This window comes from Vanacampus margaritifer, chromosome 12, assembly GCF_051991255.1.
Source record: "Vanacampus margaritifer isolate UIUO_Vmar chromosome 12, RoL_Vmar_1.0, whole genome shotgun sequence".
In the NCBI taxonomy this organism is placed as follows: Eukaryota; Metazoa; Chordata; class Actinopteri; order Syngnathiformes; family Syngnathidae; genus Vanacampus; species Vanacampus margaritifer.
Window position 1 is genome coordinate 8,009,559 of NC_135443.1, and position 16,682 is coordinate 8,026,240.

General features: G+C 39.6%; 1 protein-coding gene across 1 annotated transcript; it reads right to left on the bottom strand.

Annotated features, from left to right (window-relative positions):
* Nucleotides 1–70: 70 nt before the first annotated feature.
* LOC144061965 (uncharacterized) lies at nucleotides 71–7,281 on the bottom strand. Its single transcript, XM_077582927.1, has 5 exons — nucleotides 7,204–7,281; nucleotides 5,344–5,403; nucleotides 5,125–5,242; nucleotides 4,864–5,039; nucleotides 71–3,522 (listed from the first exon to the last, which is right to left on the bottom strand). Exons 2-5 carry the CDS (start codon nucleotides 5,344–5,346, stop codon nucleotides 319–321), a joined length of 3,501 nt encoding a protein of 1,166 aa, XP_077439053.1. The 5' UTR covers nucleotides 5,347–5,403; nucleotides 7,204–7,281; the 3' UTR covers nucleotides 71–318.
* Nucleotides 7,282–16,682: the final 9,401 nt, after the last annotated feature.

Genomic DNA, 16,682 nt, shown 5'->3' on the forward strand with positions numbered 1-16,682 from the left:
TTTCATTACTCTTGCATCCTTTCACTTCATGTTTACTTTTGATACAAAAAAATAAATAAAAATTCCGTCATCAGTGGATATATTTTAATATACTGGTGTTTTATTAAACACAAGATTTCAATCACATTCATTCACAATTACTTAATTAAAAGGAAAATGATGTCTGAACATGGAACAGTTTTGCAGCAACATTTGCAGATTAATCTTACAAAAAAGATAAAAATCCATACATATATATTTATGTATATATATAAATAACAGGAATATGCACATAGTTCCGAGAAAACGGCTCTCTTCATTTCAGCTCTTATGTCAGAATCAGGCGTCAAGTACGAGCATTTTGGAGAGGCCTAATGATAATTTGTTATTATCATCTGATTCTTCTGCTGAGCTTGCGAGCTCTATGAAGCCCGACGGGAACTCCGACTTTTCCACTTTAAAAGTCCCCCCTCGAACTAAAGTGGCGTCTCCTGCTTCTCCGGAGGCATCAAGGCTCTCCAGACGGACAGTTTTCTCCTCCGTTGGCGAGGCGTTAGTTGACGGTGCTTTTTCCATCGCCATTTTCAACCTCTCCATGATGTCGATCCTCTCTCCATTTCTTGACGGCGCGTTCACAACCGGTAAACGGATTCCTTTGCTGACGACGTAATCCTTGGCCTCGCTGTCAAATTTGGACAAGTTAAAGATGTCTTCCGTTTCTGTTTTCGTGTCTACTATGCAGTGTTTGGGCAAGGAGTGGACTCTGAATTTGGGCGCAACCGCATCAGGATTGCGTTCGTTTTCTGCAATGTTAAGCGAGTGGGATTTAAATCCCCATTTAAAGGGCCATTTAAATTTACTTTTGGGTGAACCAGAATCTCCGGCTCTGATTGCTATTTCGGGACTGTTGGTGCTCATTTCTGGGGAAGAGACTTCGAGAGGTGAGATTTCGCCGTCAAGTGACACTTTTGGACTGGGAGTTTTAGTTTTCGAACCCGAGAAACTTAGTTTTGGAACCTTGAAATGTGGCAATTTGGGCTTTTCCAGACCAGCGTCTACCTTTGGAGCTTCCACATCTACTTGTGGTCCGTTTATGTTACTTTTAATCTTCGGACCACTTAAATCTGCTGAAGGAACAGAGATGTTTGGACCCGTGCCTATGTTAGCCCGAAGTGTGTCCAGTCCAGTTTGAACTGACGGATGAACACTGGGAACTTCTACTCCAGGGCTTGAAAGATCCAGGTTGGGAAGATTATAATGAGGCAATGTAAAATCCCCCAGCTGGGAATCTAACCCCAGAATTGGTGTTTTTAACTGTGCATCCGGCCCTTTAAGATCTCCGGCGGACATTTTGATACCCGCATCCGGAACGTGACTATTGAGCCTGGCATCGGGTGTTTCCAGGTCAGCATTTAGCATTTTGGTGACCATGTTAGGTGCACGGAAATTTCCAAGACTCAGGCCTGTTGTTTTTGTGTTGAGATCGGGCAGATGCAGATTGGGTGACTTTACATCCGCATTGGGCAGATTCATGTCAACACCCGAGCTTTTGATTTGAGGGCTAGAAATATCCAGCTGTGGTAATCCTACGTCAGCATTGGGGAAATCGGGTAGATCAGCATTTAAATGCGCTGTAGGCAGATTTACATCTGGAGCAGCAACGCCACCATCAATCTTGGGAGCGGAAAGGCTCAAATCTGGTGCCAGATCCAGATGTGGACCCTTCACATCAGCATCGATATCCAGATCGGGCTTTTCACCCTTTGGCCAGTTTAGTTTGGGAAATTTGAGATTCCCGGTTCCATGTTTGGGGATTTTAAGTTTTGGTAGCTTCAGTTTATTATCAGGCGTGTGGACATCTAAATTAGGGCCTTTGATATTGATGTCCGCTGTATCAATTTTTTGTGAAAGATCAACATCTGCCCTTAAATCAGATCCCCTGAGATCCACATCTGGCACCTCGATGTCACCGTCAATATCAGATTTGGGGATTTTCAGTGTACCAAATTTGGGTTTCTTGAGCCATTTGAATTTTCCAGATGGAGCAACAGCATCAATGTCTGCATTTAGCTGACCGTCGACCTTTGGAGCTGCGAGACTCAGGTCGGGTGTTGAAACGTTCGTACCAACATCTGGACCATGAAACTTCGCACCTGAGATGGTCCATTTGGGCTTTTTCAGGGTGTGCCATTTCATCTTTCCAGATGCATCTACATCAGCATCGGGTAAATTCAGATCAAGGCCATGAAGCGATGCCCTTTTAGGAGAAGCTTTCACATCAGTATCGAGATCAACACTTGGGCTTCTCAACTTGGGTCCAGCGAGCCAAAACTTTGGCTTTTTCATCGTCGGGAACTTGCTTTTAACTGATGGCGCCTCAATGCCCACATCTGGTGAATGGACGTCTACATTGGGTGAATTCAGGTCAACATTCGGTCCATTAATATGACCGTCAATGCTCGGGACGGAGAGATTAACATCTGTGTCCGCTTTAAGGTCGGGTAATTTGGGTTTCTTCAAATTCAGGTGCCAGCTCTTTTTTGCAGACGGAGTATCAATGTTAAGATTTGGACCCTCAACATCTAAACTGGGACTTTTTAAGACAGCTTTTGGGAGAGCCACCTGAGCGTTAATGCCGTTCCCGAGCTCTGGAGTTGACAGATCTAAATCTGGTGTCGTCAGGCCTGTATCTAGGTCTAGATCTGCTTTCGGGCCTTTTAGTTTTGCTTTCTTCCATTTCTGATGAGGCCAGACAAATTTCCCATCCAAATGTGGCTCTTGAATGTTAAAATGAGGGCCTTTAAGGTCAGCGTTTGGCAAGTTAACGTCAATATCTGGTGCGTGTAATCCACCCTCCACTTTGGGGACGGATAAATCAACCTCAGGTGTGCTCAGGCCTGCATCTAAGTCCAGATCAGCTTTTGCACCCGGAAGTTTGGGCTTTTTCAACTTCAAATGGGGTCCCTTTAACTTTTGGAATGGCCGCTTGAAAGGATCTGATGATAGATCAATGTCAGCATGTGGCGTTTCAAAATTAACATCAGAATCATTTAAATCCACTCTTGGTCCATTCAGATCCATTTTCGTTCCATTAATGCCTACTTTTGGTGAAGGCAAGTCGAGGCCCTGCGTTTCGCCGTTAACAGTGGGAAGATTTAGGCCACCGTCTAACGCAGGTACATCAAATTTCGGCATTGTAAAGTGTGGGGCTTCGTAATGGAGGTCACCTGACTTTACTTGGGGTTTGTCAATATCAAGCGAAGCACTGTAATTGTTGAGTTGGGGCGCTGCCAAACTAACATCGGGTGTTGCGAGGGTGCCGTCAAGATCTGCATCAAGCATTCCAGGGGAGGGTAAGGTCAACTCTGCACCAGCATCAGCTGACGGTTTTGTGAGGTTGACATTAGGAAGGTCATTGACCAGTGAACCATTGAATTCACCCGCAGCAGCCTGTAATTTTGCTGTCATGCTATCAGAAGAAAAAAGATGTTTCTCAGATGATATGTCCAGATCGCTCTTCTTTAGGAAGTCACCACTGAGTGTCTGTTGATTTAAAAGAAAAAAAAAAAAGGTGAACACTATTTTCAAAAGTTAAAAAACACACAAGCTTTCAAAACCATTCATGAAAACATGACGTCACTTTCATGTGCACAAGGTTCGAAATGGTGGTTTTTTTTCTCTTCGCGGAGCAGTTTTGAGAATCAATGACTTCATTTGCGGAGCAACTTTCTAATTTTGTGAAGCAATTCATTATTTTTATTATTATTATTATTATTATTATTTTGCAGGTTAATCCCAGGGAACTGAAGCAAGGGTTTTATTAATCAAAATTTTTTATTTCTTAAATGTGAATTGTGTATATAGTATCAAACTGTTTTAAATTTCTGTTCTATGATCAAAGCTAAAAAAAAAAAAAAACTTTTTTTTTTTTTTAATGTTCTGCTGTAATGTAATTTTAAGACCATTTATTGTGCAGACCTCAAAAGTCAAAGTCAAAACTCGGAACTCTGTTATGAAAACAAGCAAATAACATTACTGATGAATAATATAATGTAAAATATTTCACACTATTTTAACTCTTTGACTGCCAAAAACGTTAAATAACGTTTAGTAAAATCCTATGGAGGAGTGCCAAAGACGTTAAAAGACGTTTTTTTCAAAACAGAGGTGAAACTAACCATTTTCTATTGTTGATTACTGAAAAACGGAATAAGGTAGAAACAAAAAAAAATTCTGATGAAAGATGATAGTCCAATCTTTCATTTGGTAGTATGTGTGTTTCCATAGTCCAAACACATAATTTTCTGTGGACCTTGAAAGATCAGTCAAAAATGCTTAAATCGGCTGGCACCCACGGCATCCCTTTTCTGAAAACGTCTGGCAGTCAAAGAGTTCATATACTTTTACGTTTTTGGGCTACTCCTCCGGCTGACTTACACCTTAACAAAAAATAATTTTATTCCAGTTAAGTTTAGCGAGTATGATTTTTGCTCAGATTTTTTTCTGCAATTTGCTGTTCAAAGCTTTAAACCAGTTACAGCCAGATGTTAGTGAAAAGCTGAATTGATTCCTCCCAAGCAATTAATTGCGGCATTAAACTTGTTAGCCGTCTTAATCTTAGTTTTTAGCATTTTTTTTTTTAGCATTTAGCAATCTAAGTGCTAAAGTGGACGTAGCACAAAAATGCCTTTATACCAATAGAAGTACCACCTTATTGACGACAACATTATTCTTAACATTACAGGATGATATTGTTTAACTGGATCAGTCACCTACCAGATCTACTGGTACTGATTACAATAAAATCTTAAATATACACTATTCATTGTGATTGTTTTGTTTTTGGTGAAATTGTCCTGATTGGTTTGAATGCTAAATATTTACCTCGGACGGGTCTTGAAGGCCTGATTCCAACGAGCTGAGGCTGGCACTGGCGCTGAGCTCCTTCTTTGTCACCACCTTCATGTTGTTATCGTACGGCTGCAGCACCTTCAGGATGTTCCGCACCTCATTCGGGCTGAGATGATCGAGGTGTATCGTGGCCGCTAACATGTCCTCCGCTGAAACAATTGCAAACTCGTGAAACTCGTCTCAAATGCGTCGACCGCAGATGTCAAACCGGGTCATGCTGACTGGCTTACTTACCTGCCTGCGCGCCACCGGATCCACCAACGGTGCCATCTGGGATTCCTCGAATGATGGCCCCTTTCCCAGCATTATCCAAGACCACGTTTTCATAATAGCTGCTCATGCTGTCGGCGCTCTTGGTCACAAATTGATTTAGACGGTGACTTCTCAGACTCAAGCAAAACAATGTTCATGATCGGATAATTTAAAATTTTTTATTTTTATTTTTTAACTTACCATTGTATCTTAGGTGTGTTTATTTAGACATATCATGGAAGCTGCTCTGCACATGTATCTCTGGAAATAAGGAAAAACGTTTTCTTTGGATTAGATATCAATGCACAACAAAAATTTGACTGAACAAACTCGTGTGAGGGTTCTCTAATATATACAATTTTATACCAAAAATAGTGTGACAAGAAAAAGTACAGGTTAAAGAATCCTTTACCAAAAGTCATACATTAAGTGGAGACCGATTTTCCATTTTAAAGTAACCATGTGAAATAAACACATTAGCAGTACCCGATATAAGACAAATACATCAAAACAAAACAACCCAACAATCGATGTTTGATAAGGAAGGTTCACTTGAATCTAATCCCCATTTTGCTTGCATGTGGTCAATGTTCCTAACCTGAGCCGTTCCCGCGAGACACAGAAACAACAACACCCTCGTCAACACCGCACCTCAAGAATCCAAGGCCTCTGCAGGGGAATGCATGCATGTGGACCAGTCGGTTTGCATTCCCCCGCACTGATTGACACGCGCATTCTGTCACATAACAGTCTGTCTGTCAACCACACCCGAACATCTCCGCATGTAAACTTAACAAGGTACATTGCATGTGTGCATTAGGTAAACAAATACCAAACAATATGTTGGTTGATGCTACAAAACCAACAAAAATATTTTAGCTTTTCACACATCACAGATATTGCTTAAAATTTGTGTATGTACAGTATGTATGTCATATATATATATATATATATACACACACATCACACACACACACATAATATATATATATATATATATATATATATATATATATATATATATATATATATATATATATATATATATATAGGGGTGTCCAAATTAGTGCATTAATTTCGAGTTAATTTAAAGTTCCTTCAACGCCACAATTTTTTTTAACGGGCGATTAATGACCGCCCCTTCCAGTCGCAATGCAGCGGACAAGTCCACGTCAAAATTTAGGAGTAATACAATTTAATAATAATGGATATATTTGTGGAAACTGGGGTCAAGTTGTATTTTACAATTTTAAAAATGTGCAGAATTTGAAGTTACTTCATGTTAAAAATTAGATAGCTCTTAATATGAAAAGAAAAATGCACCAATGTCTTACAAATTCGCAAGCAATTATGCCATCTAGTGGCAGAATAAATGACCTCAACACAAATCAAATCAATTGTTTGTTTTTTTAGCACAGTACATCTTTTTCATTTTAACTCAATTTTACGAATTATTATTAGTTTAACGTATTTGTTTCCACTTTTATTTTAATAAGAGAAAAATATTATTGTACATTTAATAGTAATTTTAAAACAGATATAAAATTTGCAATTAATTCATTGTGAGTTAACTATTGAAGTCATGCGATTAATTATGATTAAATCGCCTGACACCCCTAACACACACACACACACATATATATATATATATACATATATATATATATATATACATACATATATATATATATATATATATATATATATACATACATATATATATATATATATATATATATATATATATATATACATACATACATACATACATACATATATATATATATATATGCACGGTATATATATGCAAATGAAACAAGCCGAATTAAATCGCTCCACTTTAAAATATATCGATAATATCGAATCGGAGCATATCGAATCATAAGCATAATATCACTTATTTAAACCAAACCGAATCGTCCTTGTTAAATGGTTTAAATCAGCATGTGTACAAAATCAGTCAGAAAGGCCCAATTATTTCATCTGCATCACATGCATCTTAAAAATTAAGTACGATTTTATTTTGCTTTTAAAGAAAGGGAAGCTAGTCGGTGCACTCACTGTATCCTGCTCCCAGGGACGCCTCCACCTAAGGAAAGCCCAGCGAGAGATGTCTCCTCTTCAGCGTGTCACTCTTGCTTTGTCACAAGGATGGGAAGGACCTGCCAGTTAAATGCCTAAGAAGCTCGATGGCAACCAGGAGAACAGGTTGGGCCACATCGGCACTGCCTCTCCTCATGCCCCCCCTGTCCCCTTGCAACACTCACATGCACACGCCTCAGTTTAAAAGTATGTTGGAGAGAGCCACATGCAGGCCTTTTTGGCAGTCGAAACCTGCCGAGAAGCACATTGAGAAAAAGCCATTGCAGAGAGAAACACACCACTCCTTTGTAACTGGACGAACCAGTCGTTACAGAGAACGACACAAACCCTTCATTCTACCTCCATGAATAGTTGTCTTAACAATACCTTTGTGACATTTAGGCTTTTATCACAGCTGCCGCAATGTGCCTGCTGTTTTGTTTTTAACTGCATAGCAAAGCCTCAATTCACATATTACATGGAGTTCGATAGGCGGTAAATTCTTTTGAATGGGTTTCAAAACAGAGTGATAACTGATGTGGCAATCAAACAATCATCATGTCATGCATCTATCTATCTTTCTAACCCTGGGCAACACTGAAGAAATGACACAGTGTACAGCTAATGTAGCAGTGTAAATGTACTGCTGCCTTAAAAAAACAATCACTAACCCATCGAAACCCCGGGCAGCAAAAGTGAACACACCCCTAATTAAAAATTCCAACCGCGTCAATATTGATGTGGCCGCCATTATTTTCCAATACTGCCTTAACTCTTGGCAATGGAGTTCACCAGAATCCTCTTCCACTCCGCCATGATGACATCATGGAGGTGGCGGTTATTCAAGATCTTATGCTCCTCCACCTTCCATTTAAGAATTCAATAGGGTTTAGGTCTGGAGACATGTTTGGCCAGTTCATCATCGTTGCCCTCAGCCTCTTTAGCAATAGAGATCCAGACGTTGAACGTTGTCCCAAAATGGGCGTTAGCGCAGCCATTTTGGCGGCATAGAAAACGCGTCTGCCACTTTGAGTAAACGGCAAACGCCACGCAAGGATTGACAGCTGTTGTGGACCAGCTGCCACAACGAGAAGATGCAAAAAAAATGGATAGAGCATGCTCCAGGCTACCAAAAGAGGAACCAACGCGTAGCCATTGTTGCAAATTATACATGGTGGCTGAATCAGCATATGCTAACTGCTAGCACACGCAAAACTGCTAGCACACGCAAAATGTGGGAGGAGAAATAATCTGTTGTTTTCATTTGTGCTGATACGGTTTAATAGATATTACACAGTTTAATTTAATAACTGACCAACACCGTCCATAAAGAAGACTTTTTACGGCATAAATGGCGGCGGCCGCGGTCGAATTAGCAGCTGCTAAATTGCTAAGTACCACAATAACACTGCAAGACATGCTAATTTCAATGCCATTTTGACCACACATAAAGGGGAAATAAATCCGGATTGTATACATTTATAAAGCCTTTGAATGATCAAATTTGTCTGTCAAAAAAAATAAAAAAAATAAAATAAATTAAAAAAATAATAAATATTAATTAATTAATTAGCGCTCCTCGCCGATCGAATCCATTAACGCTGCACCGCTACTTTCTTGCCACGTGGGGGGGGTGGGGGGGCGTGTTCAAAGAAATAGTCACGTGACGTCCGGATCTCTATGCAGTGGTCATTAACCATGTTGGAATACCGCCCTTGACTTGTCTTTGTACTTCTCACCTGGTTGCCACCGCACATGCTTGGCTATCTGAACCGAATGAGTTTACCATGGTCTCATCAGACCGCAGGACAAAGTTCCAGTAATCCATCTCCTTGGTCTTCTTGTTTTCAGCAAACTGTTTTGCGGGCTTTCTTGTGAATCAGCTTCAGAAGCGGTGTATGGTCTGAGCACTGACAAACTAGCCCCCCCCCACCCCCACCCCTTCAACCTCAACCTCTTCAGCTGGCAAGACAAGCTCTGTACTCAACTTTTGGGCCAACCATGGCGAGGCCTGTTCTGAGTAAAACCTGTCCTGTTAAACCGCAGAATGATCTTGGCCACTGTGCTGCAGCTCACTTACAGTTGACAATCTGCTTTTAGTGGAATATGGTTGCCGTAATTATTCATCCTTTCGAGTATTTTGGCAGAAAAATGTCCGAAATACACAATATCAACTCTTTTAAAGCTCTAAGCTAACGTCGGTGGATCGGTTAGCATGTAAATGCATATTTTTAAAGGCCAGTTGGGTGTTAGAAGACGCTTGCAGTGTTTGTTTCAACAACATAATGCGCTTGGCAGTTTAATGTAACATGAAATTATGTAATGCACACAGCGGCGATGACACGCTGGCGAAGGCCCTGACAAAAGTAAGCTTTTCTTGCTAAGATGCACACTAAGCTTAGCAGCATGAGTCACTACCCTGCCCAGCCGACAAATTATTACAATGCAATGAGTGTACACATGGGCGAGCTGGAGAAGGGTGTAGGCACTTGGAAGAGAGAAGTGAAACAACAAACCACAGCTGACTGATTTTTTTTTTTAGTCACAGCAAAGACAGTGATCCATTTTTTTATGTAAAAAAAAAAAAAAATTATGAAAGTGCTTTTTTTTTTGTTATGACTGTAAAATCTGCTAAAAGTTAGTTCAGCTCAAACAGTTTGAGGAAAGTGATTACTTTAAGTTTAAAGTTACTCAAACAATTTAAGTATTATTATTATTGAAATTACAAAAAAAAAAAATCCATCTTTGTGTGAGTTTTTTTTCACCCACCCTTGAGACCAGGATTTAACCCTTTTAGTCCTGTTATATAAATAGGAGTGATTTGCTAGACAGTCTAGACATGTAGTGCCTTATGTGAAACAGTTGTGGCGATGGTGTCTGGGGTTGCTTGCCTTTTGCATATGCATGAAAGGCTTTTAATATGTAAATGATGTTGCGCAATTGGTATGTTCGGTTTCTGTCCTTCAGGTCCTTATTTAGGTGACTTGATTTGAGGAGAAAGAAAGCTATCATCAGAATGTGTGTGACCAAGTCACTTTAGACGGTCAGGAATGCCACTTCTTGACTTTTTTTTTTTCCTTATCAAGATGTAATTCCAGCTCATACCCGTTCTCACTTATTCTGGTTTAACAAAGCAAAACCTGAAGTTTAGTCATTGGTCCCGCAGGCCCAGAAAGAGAAACTTTGAACTAAATTAAAAGCACTGGCTTTTAAATTCCTGAAAAACCTGCGCATTAATTTAGACTGTGAGCTCAATTTTTTTCCATACGTTAAAATATATCATATATTTTTAAATCACTTGAAGAACATAACCAGACCACAACGCAGGAACACCATTTTCCAAATCCCTGCGTTGGCTTCCCGTGAGTTTCAGGATCGAATGAAGGTTCTTTCACTGGTTTTTAAGTATCTTAACGATCCATGACCTTCTTTTATCTTTCAAACTTGCTTTTAACCTATGAACCCTTGCACACCCCGAGGTCCTCCTGCTCTGGCCTTTTAGTCATTCCTAAAGTCAGGACACATTCGCGGAGAGGCATCATTCCAGTTTTACGGCCCAGTCCATGAAACAGGCTGCTGGAGCATCTCTGGGCCGCCGAGAATGTTCAGGTGGCATGCGTGCGCGTGTTTCGAATTGACTTGAGCGTTGTTAAACAGACTGTGATTGTTGCAGTGCATTCATTACACAGTGTTGTAAAAAGATTTTAAAAACAATAATTATACATCCCTGTCTCATTGCTGGATGAATAATTTACTTTGTCTTGCCTGTGAACATTCTCATGAATCGATGACATTTGGACTTTTCTGAACGTCCTTAAAATAAGCTCTCATCCGAGCAGGCTTTTTTCACTTCATGCACAGAAAGATTAGAAATAAACATTAAAGCCGTTAGTGGTGCCTCGAACCTAAACAGCTTTCCTATCCAGCCCTGTGCATAATGTGAGGAAGCCCGCTCAGACGAGAGGCAAAATGTCTTCTAAGAACATTACAGAAAAGGTCGCGGGGGCAGCAGCTTTAGCGGGGAAGCCCAGACTTCCCTCTCCCCAGCCACTTCAGCCAGCTCCTCTTAACGGGATCCCAAGACGTTCCCAGGCCAGCCGAGAGACATAGTATCTCCAGCATGTCCTGGGTCGTCCCCGGGGCCTCCCGCCGGTAGGACATGCCCGGAACACCTCCCCCAGGGAGGCGTCCAGGAGGCATCCGAACCAGATGCCTGAGCCACCTCAACTGGTTCCTCTCAACGCTGAGTCCCATCCCGGATGACCGAGCTTCTCACCCTATCTCTAAGGGAGAGCCCGGCTACCCTGCGGAGGAAACTCATTTCGGCCGGGATCTTGTTCTTTCGGTCACGACCCACAGCTCGTAACCATAGGCAATAAATTACATTTCACATTATTTGCGTTACTGGAATTCTGTCCATGCCAATGATTGCAACCCATTTACAGGCATGAAAACAGGTCAGGGGTGGAAAAAGGTGAGATGCACGGACGCACTGGCACCCAAATTTTTGCCCGTGAATATTCGTATAAGTGCCTACCATGTATTCAACTAATCATCAGGGATGTGATTTGACCAAAGTGAAATTATCTGAAAATTTAGCCGGGGGTCTGGGGGCCGCTGGCACCCAGCTAGGTCCAGCTCATGGGTTTTCCGTGTTTTTAAGTACTTTCAATGCACTCACATGACAAAGAAATAGACAAAACAACAGCATAAATTTTCAATGTATATTGAACTATCCCATATAAAATGGCAGTTTTAGTCAACTCAAAATCAGTCACATTCAAAAACATTGGACTGCCTTTGCTTTTAAAAACTATCACTGAGAATATCATCATATCTAACTAATGTGATTACTAAGTTAACACATAAATAATGTTGAAGAGTTCAAATTTCATGAACAAATAATTGTATCATGACCAAATGAAAAGTAACTCATATTAGAGCATACCACAAATGTCTTTGTTATAGCAGAAGATGTTATCTGTCGGAGTCATGTGCATACACAATGAACTAAAAAAAAAAAAAAAACAGATTTTTTTTTGGGGGGGGGAGATAAAAAAAGCGGAATTCCGCGAATTAGCGGAAAAATCACATCCCTGAATCATGGAATTGATTTTATTGCGACACCATTTAATTTGATTTCATATCAATTCACTTCCAAAAATGTGAACTTTCGTCCATCCAGTCAGCAGTGGGGAAAAAAATGTGTACTGTGGAATATTTCCTAAAAAAGGGGGGACCACCACCCAAGCCTGCCAATCCGAAAGCACTGTCCTCGATGTCTATGGGATGTTACAGAAGCATCCAAGACTGCCCTACAGCATCTTTTTAAGCACCTGCGCCACATCAATAGCGATCCGGGACGTTGACGTGTCCCAAAATGGCCGTTAGCGCAGCCATTTTGGCAGCATAAAAAAAGTCGTCTGCCACTTTAAGTAAACGGCACACTTTAACAATGATTGACAGCTGTTGTGGACCAGCTGCCACAACGTTCTCGTTAAAAGCTGGGTAAAAGCTTTTTACTATTTTACTCTACTATTATTTATAGCTTTATTGTGGCCAGGCGGTGGCATAAATAATCTGCGGGCATGTTGAAAGGCGAGCAGATAGATATTGCTTTCGATTGTTGTGACGCTGCTCTGTCTGCTAAGTGGTACTCACAGGTAGAAAAGGTATGTGGAGCATGTGGAGAAAAGTCCGCTTCCTGGAGTGTCCCGAGGCGCTGCAGGGTCACACTCAAAACAAACCCTGAAGACAAGCTCATTCATTGGAGCAAGTATGCCAAGGGTTACATACCTGCTGGTTGACTCTTTTGCAGTCAAGTCAGTATTTAACTAGCAAGCGGTAAGATTAAGGTCAATTTTATCTTAATCTTATATCATGGGCCAGCACAACAACACGATGAGGCAATTGGAATATTTTGCAACTAGTTCATTCTTGGATGGATGGATGACACTTTCTTCAAAGAAAGGCCTGGTACTAAAGAGAAAATATCAGTATAGAGAATTTTTTTTCCACTGATAAGATGACTGTGTATGAATGCTGTATCGGAGAAATTAATTCTGAATTTAAGTTCACAACCTTCTACAGGTCCAGGTCAGCTGGTCAGTCTCATACAATTCCATCCAAGTCACCAAAGTATGGTTGCAGGGCATGAAAGTGGCAAACATTCCATAAACATGACGTGGCATTCTCACATTATTAGGTATTGAATAGATACGGGCATAATAATTGATGACTCAATCAATAGGAATTTGGTCAATTGCACCCAATTTATGATAAACTGTATGTTTCCATTTCATCTTTTTAACACCATTTGGCAGGTTGGATATTCCATGCAGCCTCACCAAATGTCTGATTTTACATAAAATTCAACTGCAATCTTAATATCATTTCGAAAAATGATGTGGGAATGTGCATATTTACTGATGTACAAATGTACTGGAAGACTGAATCTGGAGTGTTGATCAAGCGGATGTTGTAAGACTTGGAGCCTTTACTCACATGCCAAGTGTTCAAAAGGGAATGCTGTGAAACAACATTCTTGCCATATTGTTTTACAGACTGTTTGTGTTGCTGAAATCTTTATCAGTGTTTCAAGAGTTCAGGACTTAACTCTAACGCCATTTTTTTCACAGAGAGAAAAATCAGATATAAGCACAACACGATCTTTTTTACTCAGTTTGTTTATTGAGTGTCACTCGCATTTGTGGCCCACAATGTGCCATCTATGTTATGATATGACTTTTGTTTTGTAAACAAAAAAATAAAAAATAAATAGCAGGCTGTTCAAGACAAATCAGGTGGATACTCGGATCAGTAGAGCTAAACGATTCTGAGAAATAATAAAGAAAAAAAATCCCCTTAAAATTGCAATTGCAATTTAATATGCGATCTTTTAGAACATTTCTATAATCACTTTTTCCCAAATCATGTTCTAGCCCTGTCATTATATATACAGTATATATATATATATATATATATATATATATATATATATATATATATATATATATATATATATATATATATATATATATAATATATTAAGAGTAAAATTCCAGTTCACAAAACTAAATAATAGATAACAGATATACAACTCAGATATATGCTAGAACAAGTGTTTTTCTTCAACAGTACAAAAAAAAAATTAATAATTTTAATTTAATTTAAAAAATGTAAAAAATGTAATGCAAAGTGCATGACGGACAAGACAAATCATCTGAAGTATGCTGGCTTGACGAGGAAATTCTCGTTTCAAGGCTAAATCGACAAGGTCCTTGTGCAACAGTAAGTCAGCCTGGTTCAAAAGAGACAGAAGCATGGCTGGTATTTGGCTTAGCTCAAGAATTTTGCCCCTCAGCAACACAGTAGAATGACTACTGTAATAAAATTCACCAAGTATACATCCGTCTTCTAACAATACATGATGCAATTGTTAGACACGAAAGGCAAAGCTCCTATAGGCAGGAAGCTATAATATAGGGATTTTATTTGTCACATCGCATATAGAGTCGGTCATCAATTAACAACTCAGTCTCTTTCAGTAACTTGTGCTAACAATGTAGGGAAGTCAAACTTGCCAAACGCCGAAAGCTATACAATACACCGGTTGTTTACGTCTAAAGGAAGCATTTGTGTTTTGTTTTGTTTCATTGCAGAAATGCCTGGATATTTGGAATTGTCCATTTTTAGTTTTGTACTTTTCAGTTTCTACTTTTATTTATTTATTTCACCATCACTTAAAGTAGAATTGAATCAGTTATTTTCACACATTTATTCTGTACTCACACATTTGTACAATGCGAGTACTGTTGCGGGGTGTTTTGCTACCATTAACTCATTCACTCACAGCCATTTTCACTAAAGCAACCCCCTTCGCTCCCGGCTGTTTTACTGGATTTTGACTGATTTTGCAAGTCTCACAGAATATTGTGCTCTATTTCTATAAAAACAGAGATTAGAGTCTCTTTTTTCATCAGGAAAATATATACAGACGCTCCCCAACTTACGAACGAGTTACGTTCCGAGCGATCGTTCGTAAGGTGAATTTGTTCGTAAGTTGCTTCAGTGCTATATTTTGTATTATAATTTATGTTTAAAGAGAATACGTACAGTACTGTACTACGTATGTTAGAGAGAGAGAGCGAGAGACACACACAGTATGTACATGTACGTAATAAGATAAATAAAATGAAGTTTAACTTACTTTTGGAAGATGTACTCGATGCTTAAGGATTTGATGGAGGAGGAGGAAGAGGAGGATTTTATATCATGAGAGGTTCTTCATCGTCGCTGGAATGGGCTTCAAAAGTTACTTCCTCCTCCGTAACTTCAATGTAGGAAGAAGTTGAGGGTCGCGGAGAAGAAGATGAGGGTTGATGAGTATCTTCCTAGGAGGATTTACTAGAAACTGGCCGAAAGAAGCGATCTAACGACGATTGCACAGTTTTCTTCTTTTTTCATCATAAATGATGCGGTAGCACTGTATGGCATCATTCAATTGATTTGCAACCTTTGTGCAACGTTCAATATTTGGGTCTTGCTGCTCGAAGAGTGCGATGGCTTTATCTATGAGCGACAGGCGTTTCTTCTTCTTCCTCCTCCTCGACACGTTGCTGAGCCTCCAATGCTGGGTGAGCTCTCACAGCGCCAAGCGTCGGTATTAGCGGCGGAAAGAAGCACTACAGTACTCGGAAAAAGGTGCGCAATACAAAATCTAACTTACAGCATCTCTTTCCGAACATTTTTTGACATGCGCGCAGACATGTTCGTATGTACCGTTGTTCGTAACTCGAATGTTCGTAAGTAGGGGAGCGTCTGTATATTTCTATCTGTTTCCGTTTTGCAGCAATTAGCATTAGAATATAGCAAAGTTTCATCATTATTCACAAATCTGTTCAAAACTGTGGGGGAAAGATATTTTTGCAACACGGCCCTGGTTGAGCTCTTTTACTCTGCTGCCACCTGCTGGCCGTTTTTGTAATAACTACCATTGCTTTAAGCTTTATCTTCAGTTAATAGACTGAATCAAAGCCTTATGTATGCTCTAGCATAAAAAAAAAAAACATAAAACATATAAATATGTTTTGGGGAGCATGGTAATATTTTAATTGAAATATTTATACGTTTTGGGGAGCAAATAAGATATGTACACCACCAATGACTTGACTATTAATGGAAATTAGACAAAGTTTGGTACATCATTACTCAAAATACAAAAAGATATAGTTTACTTCATGCCAAAGTATAATTTGATAACCCCCCCCCCAAAAAGTTTAGTTTGTTGCTTTATATTCAAATTTCCATCAGCAATATTATCAAGCTCACAGAAAATTGTTATATTTCTGATTGATATTTCTGAAACTAACACTATTGGACAATTGTGCATGTTAGAAGCATGTATAAAACAAAAACAAAAAAGTACCATCTTATGGAGCTCTGACCCTAACACACAA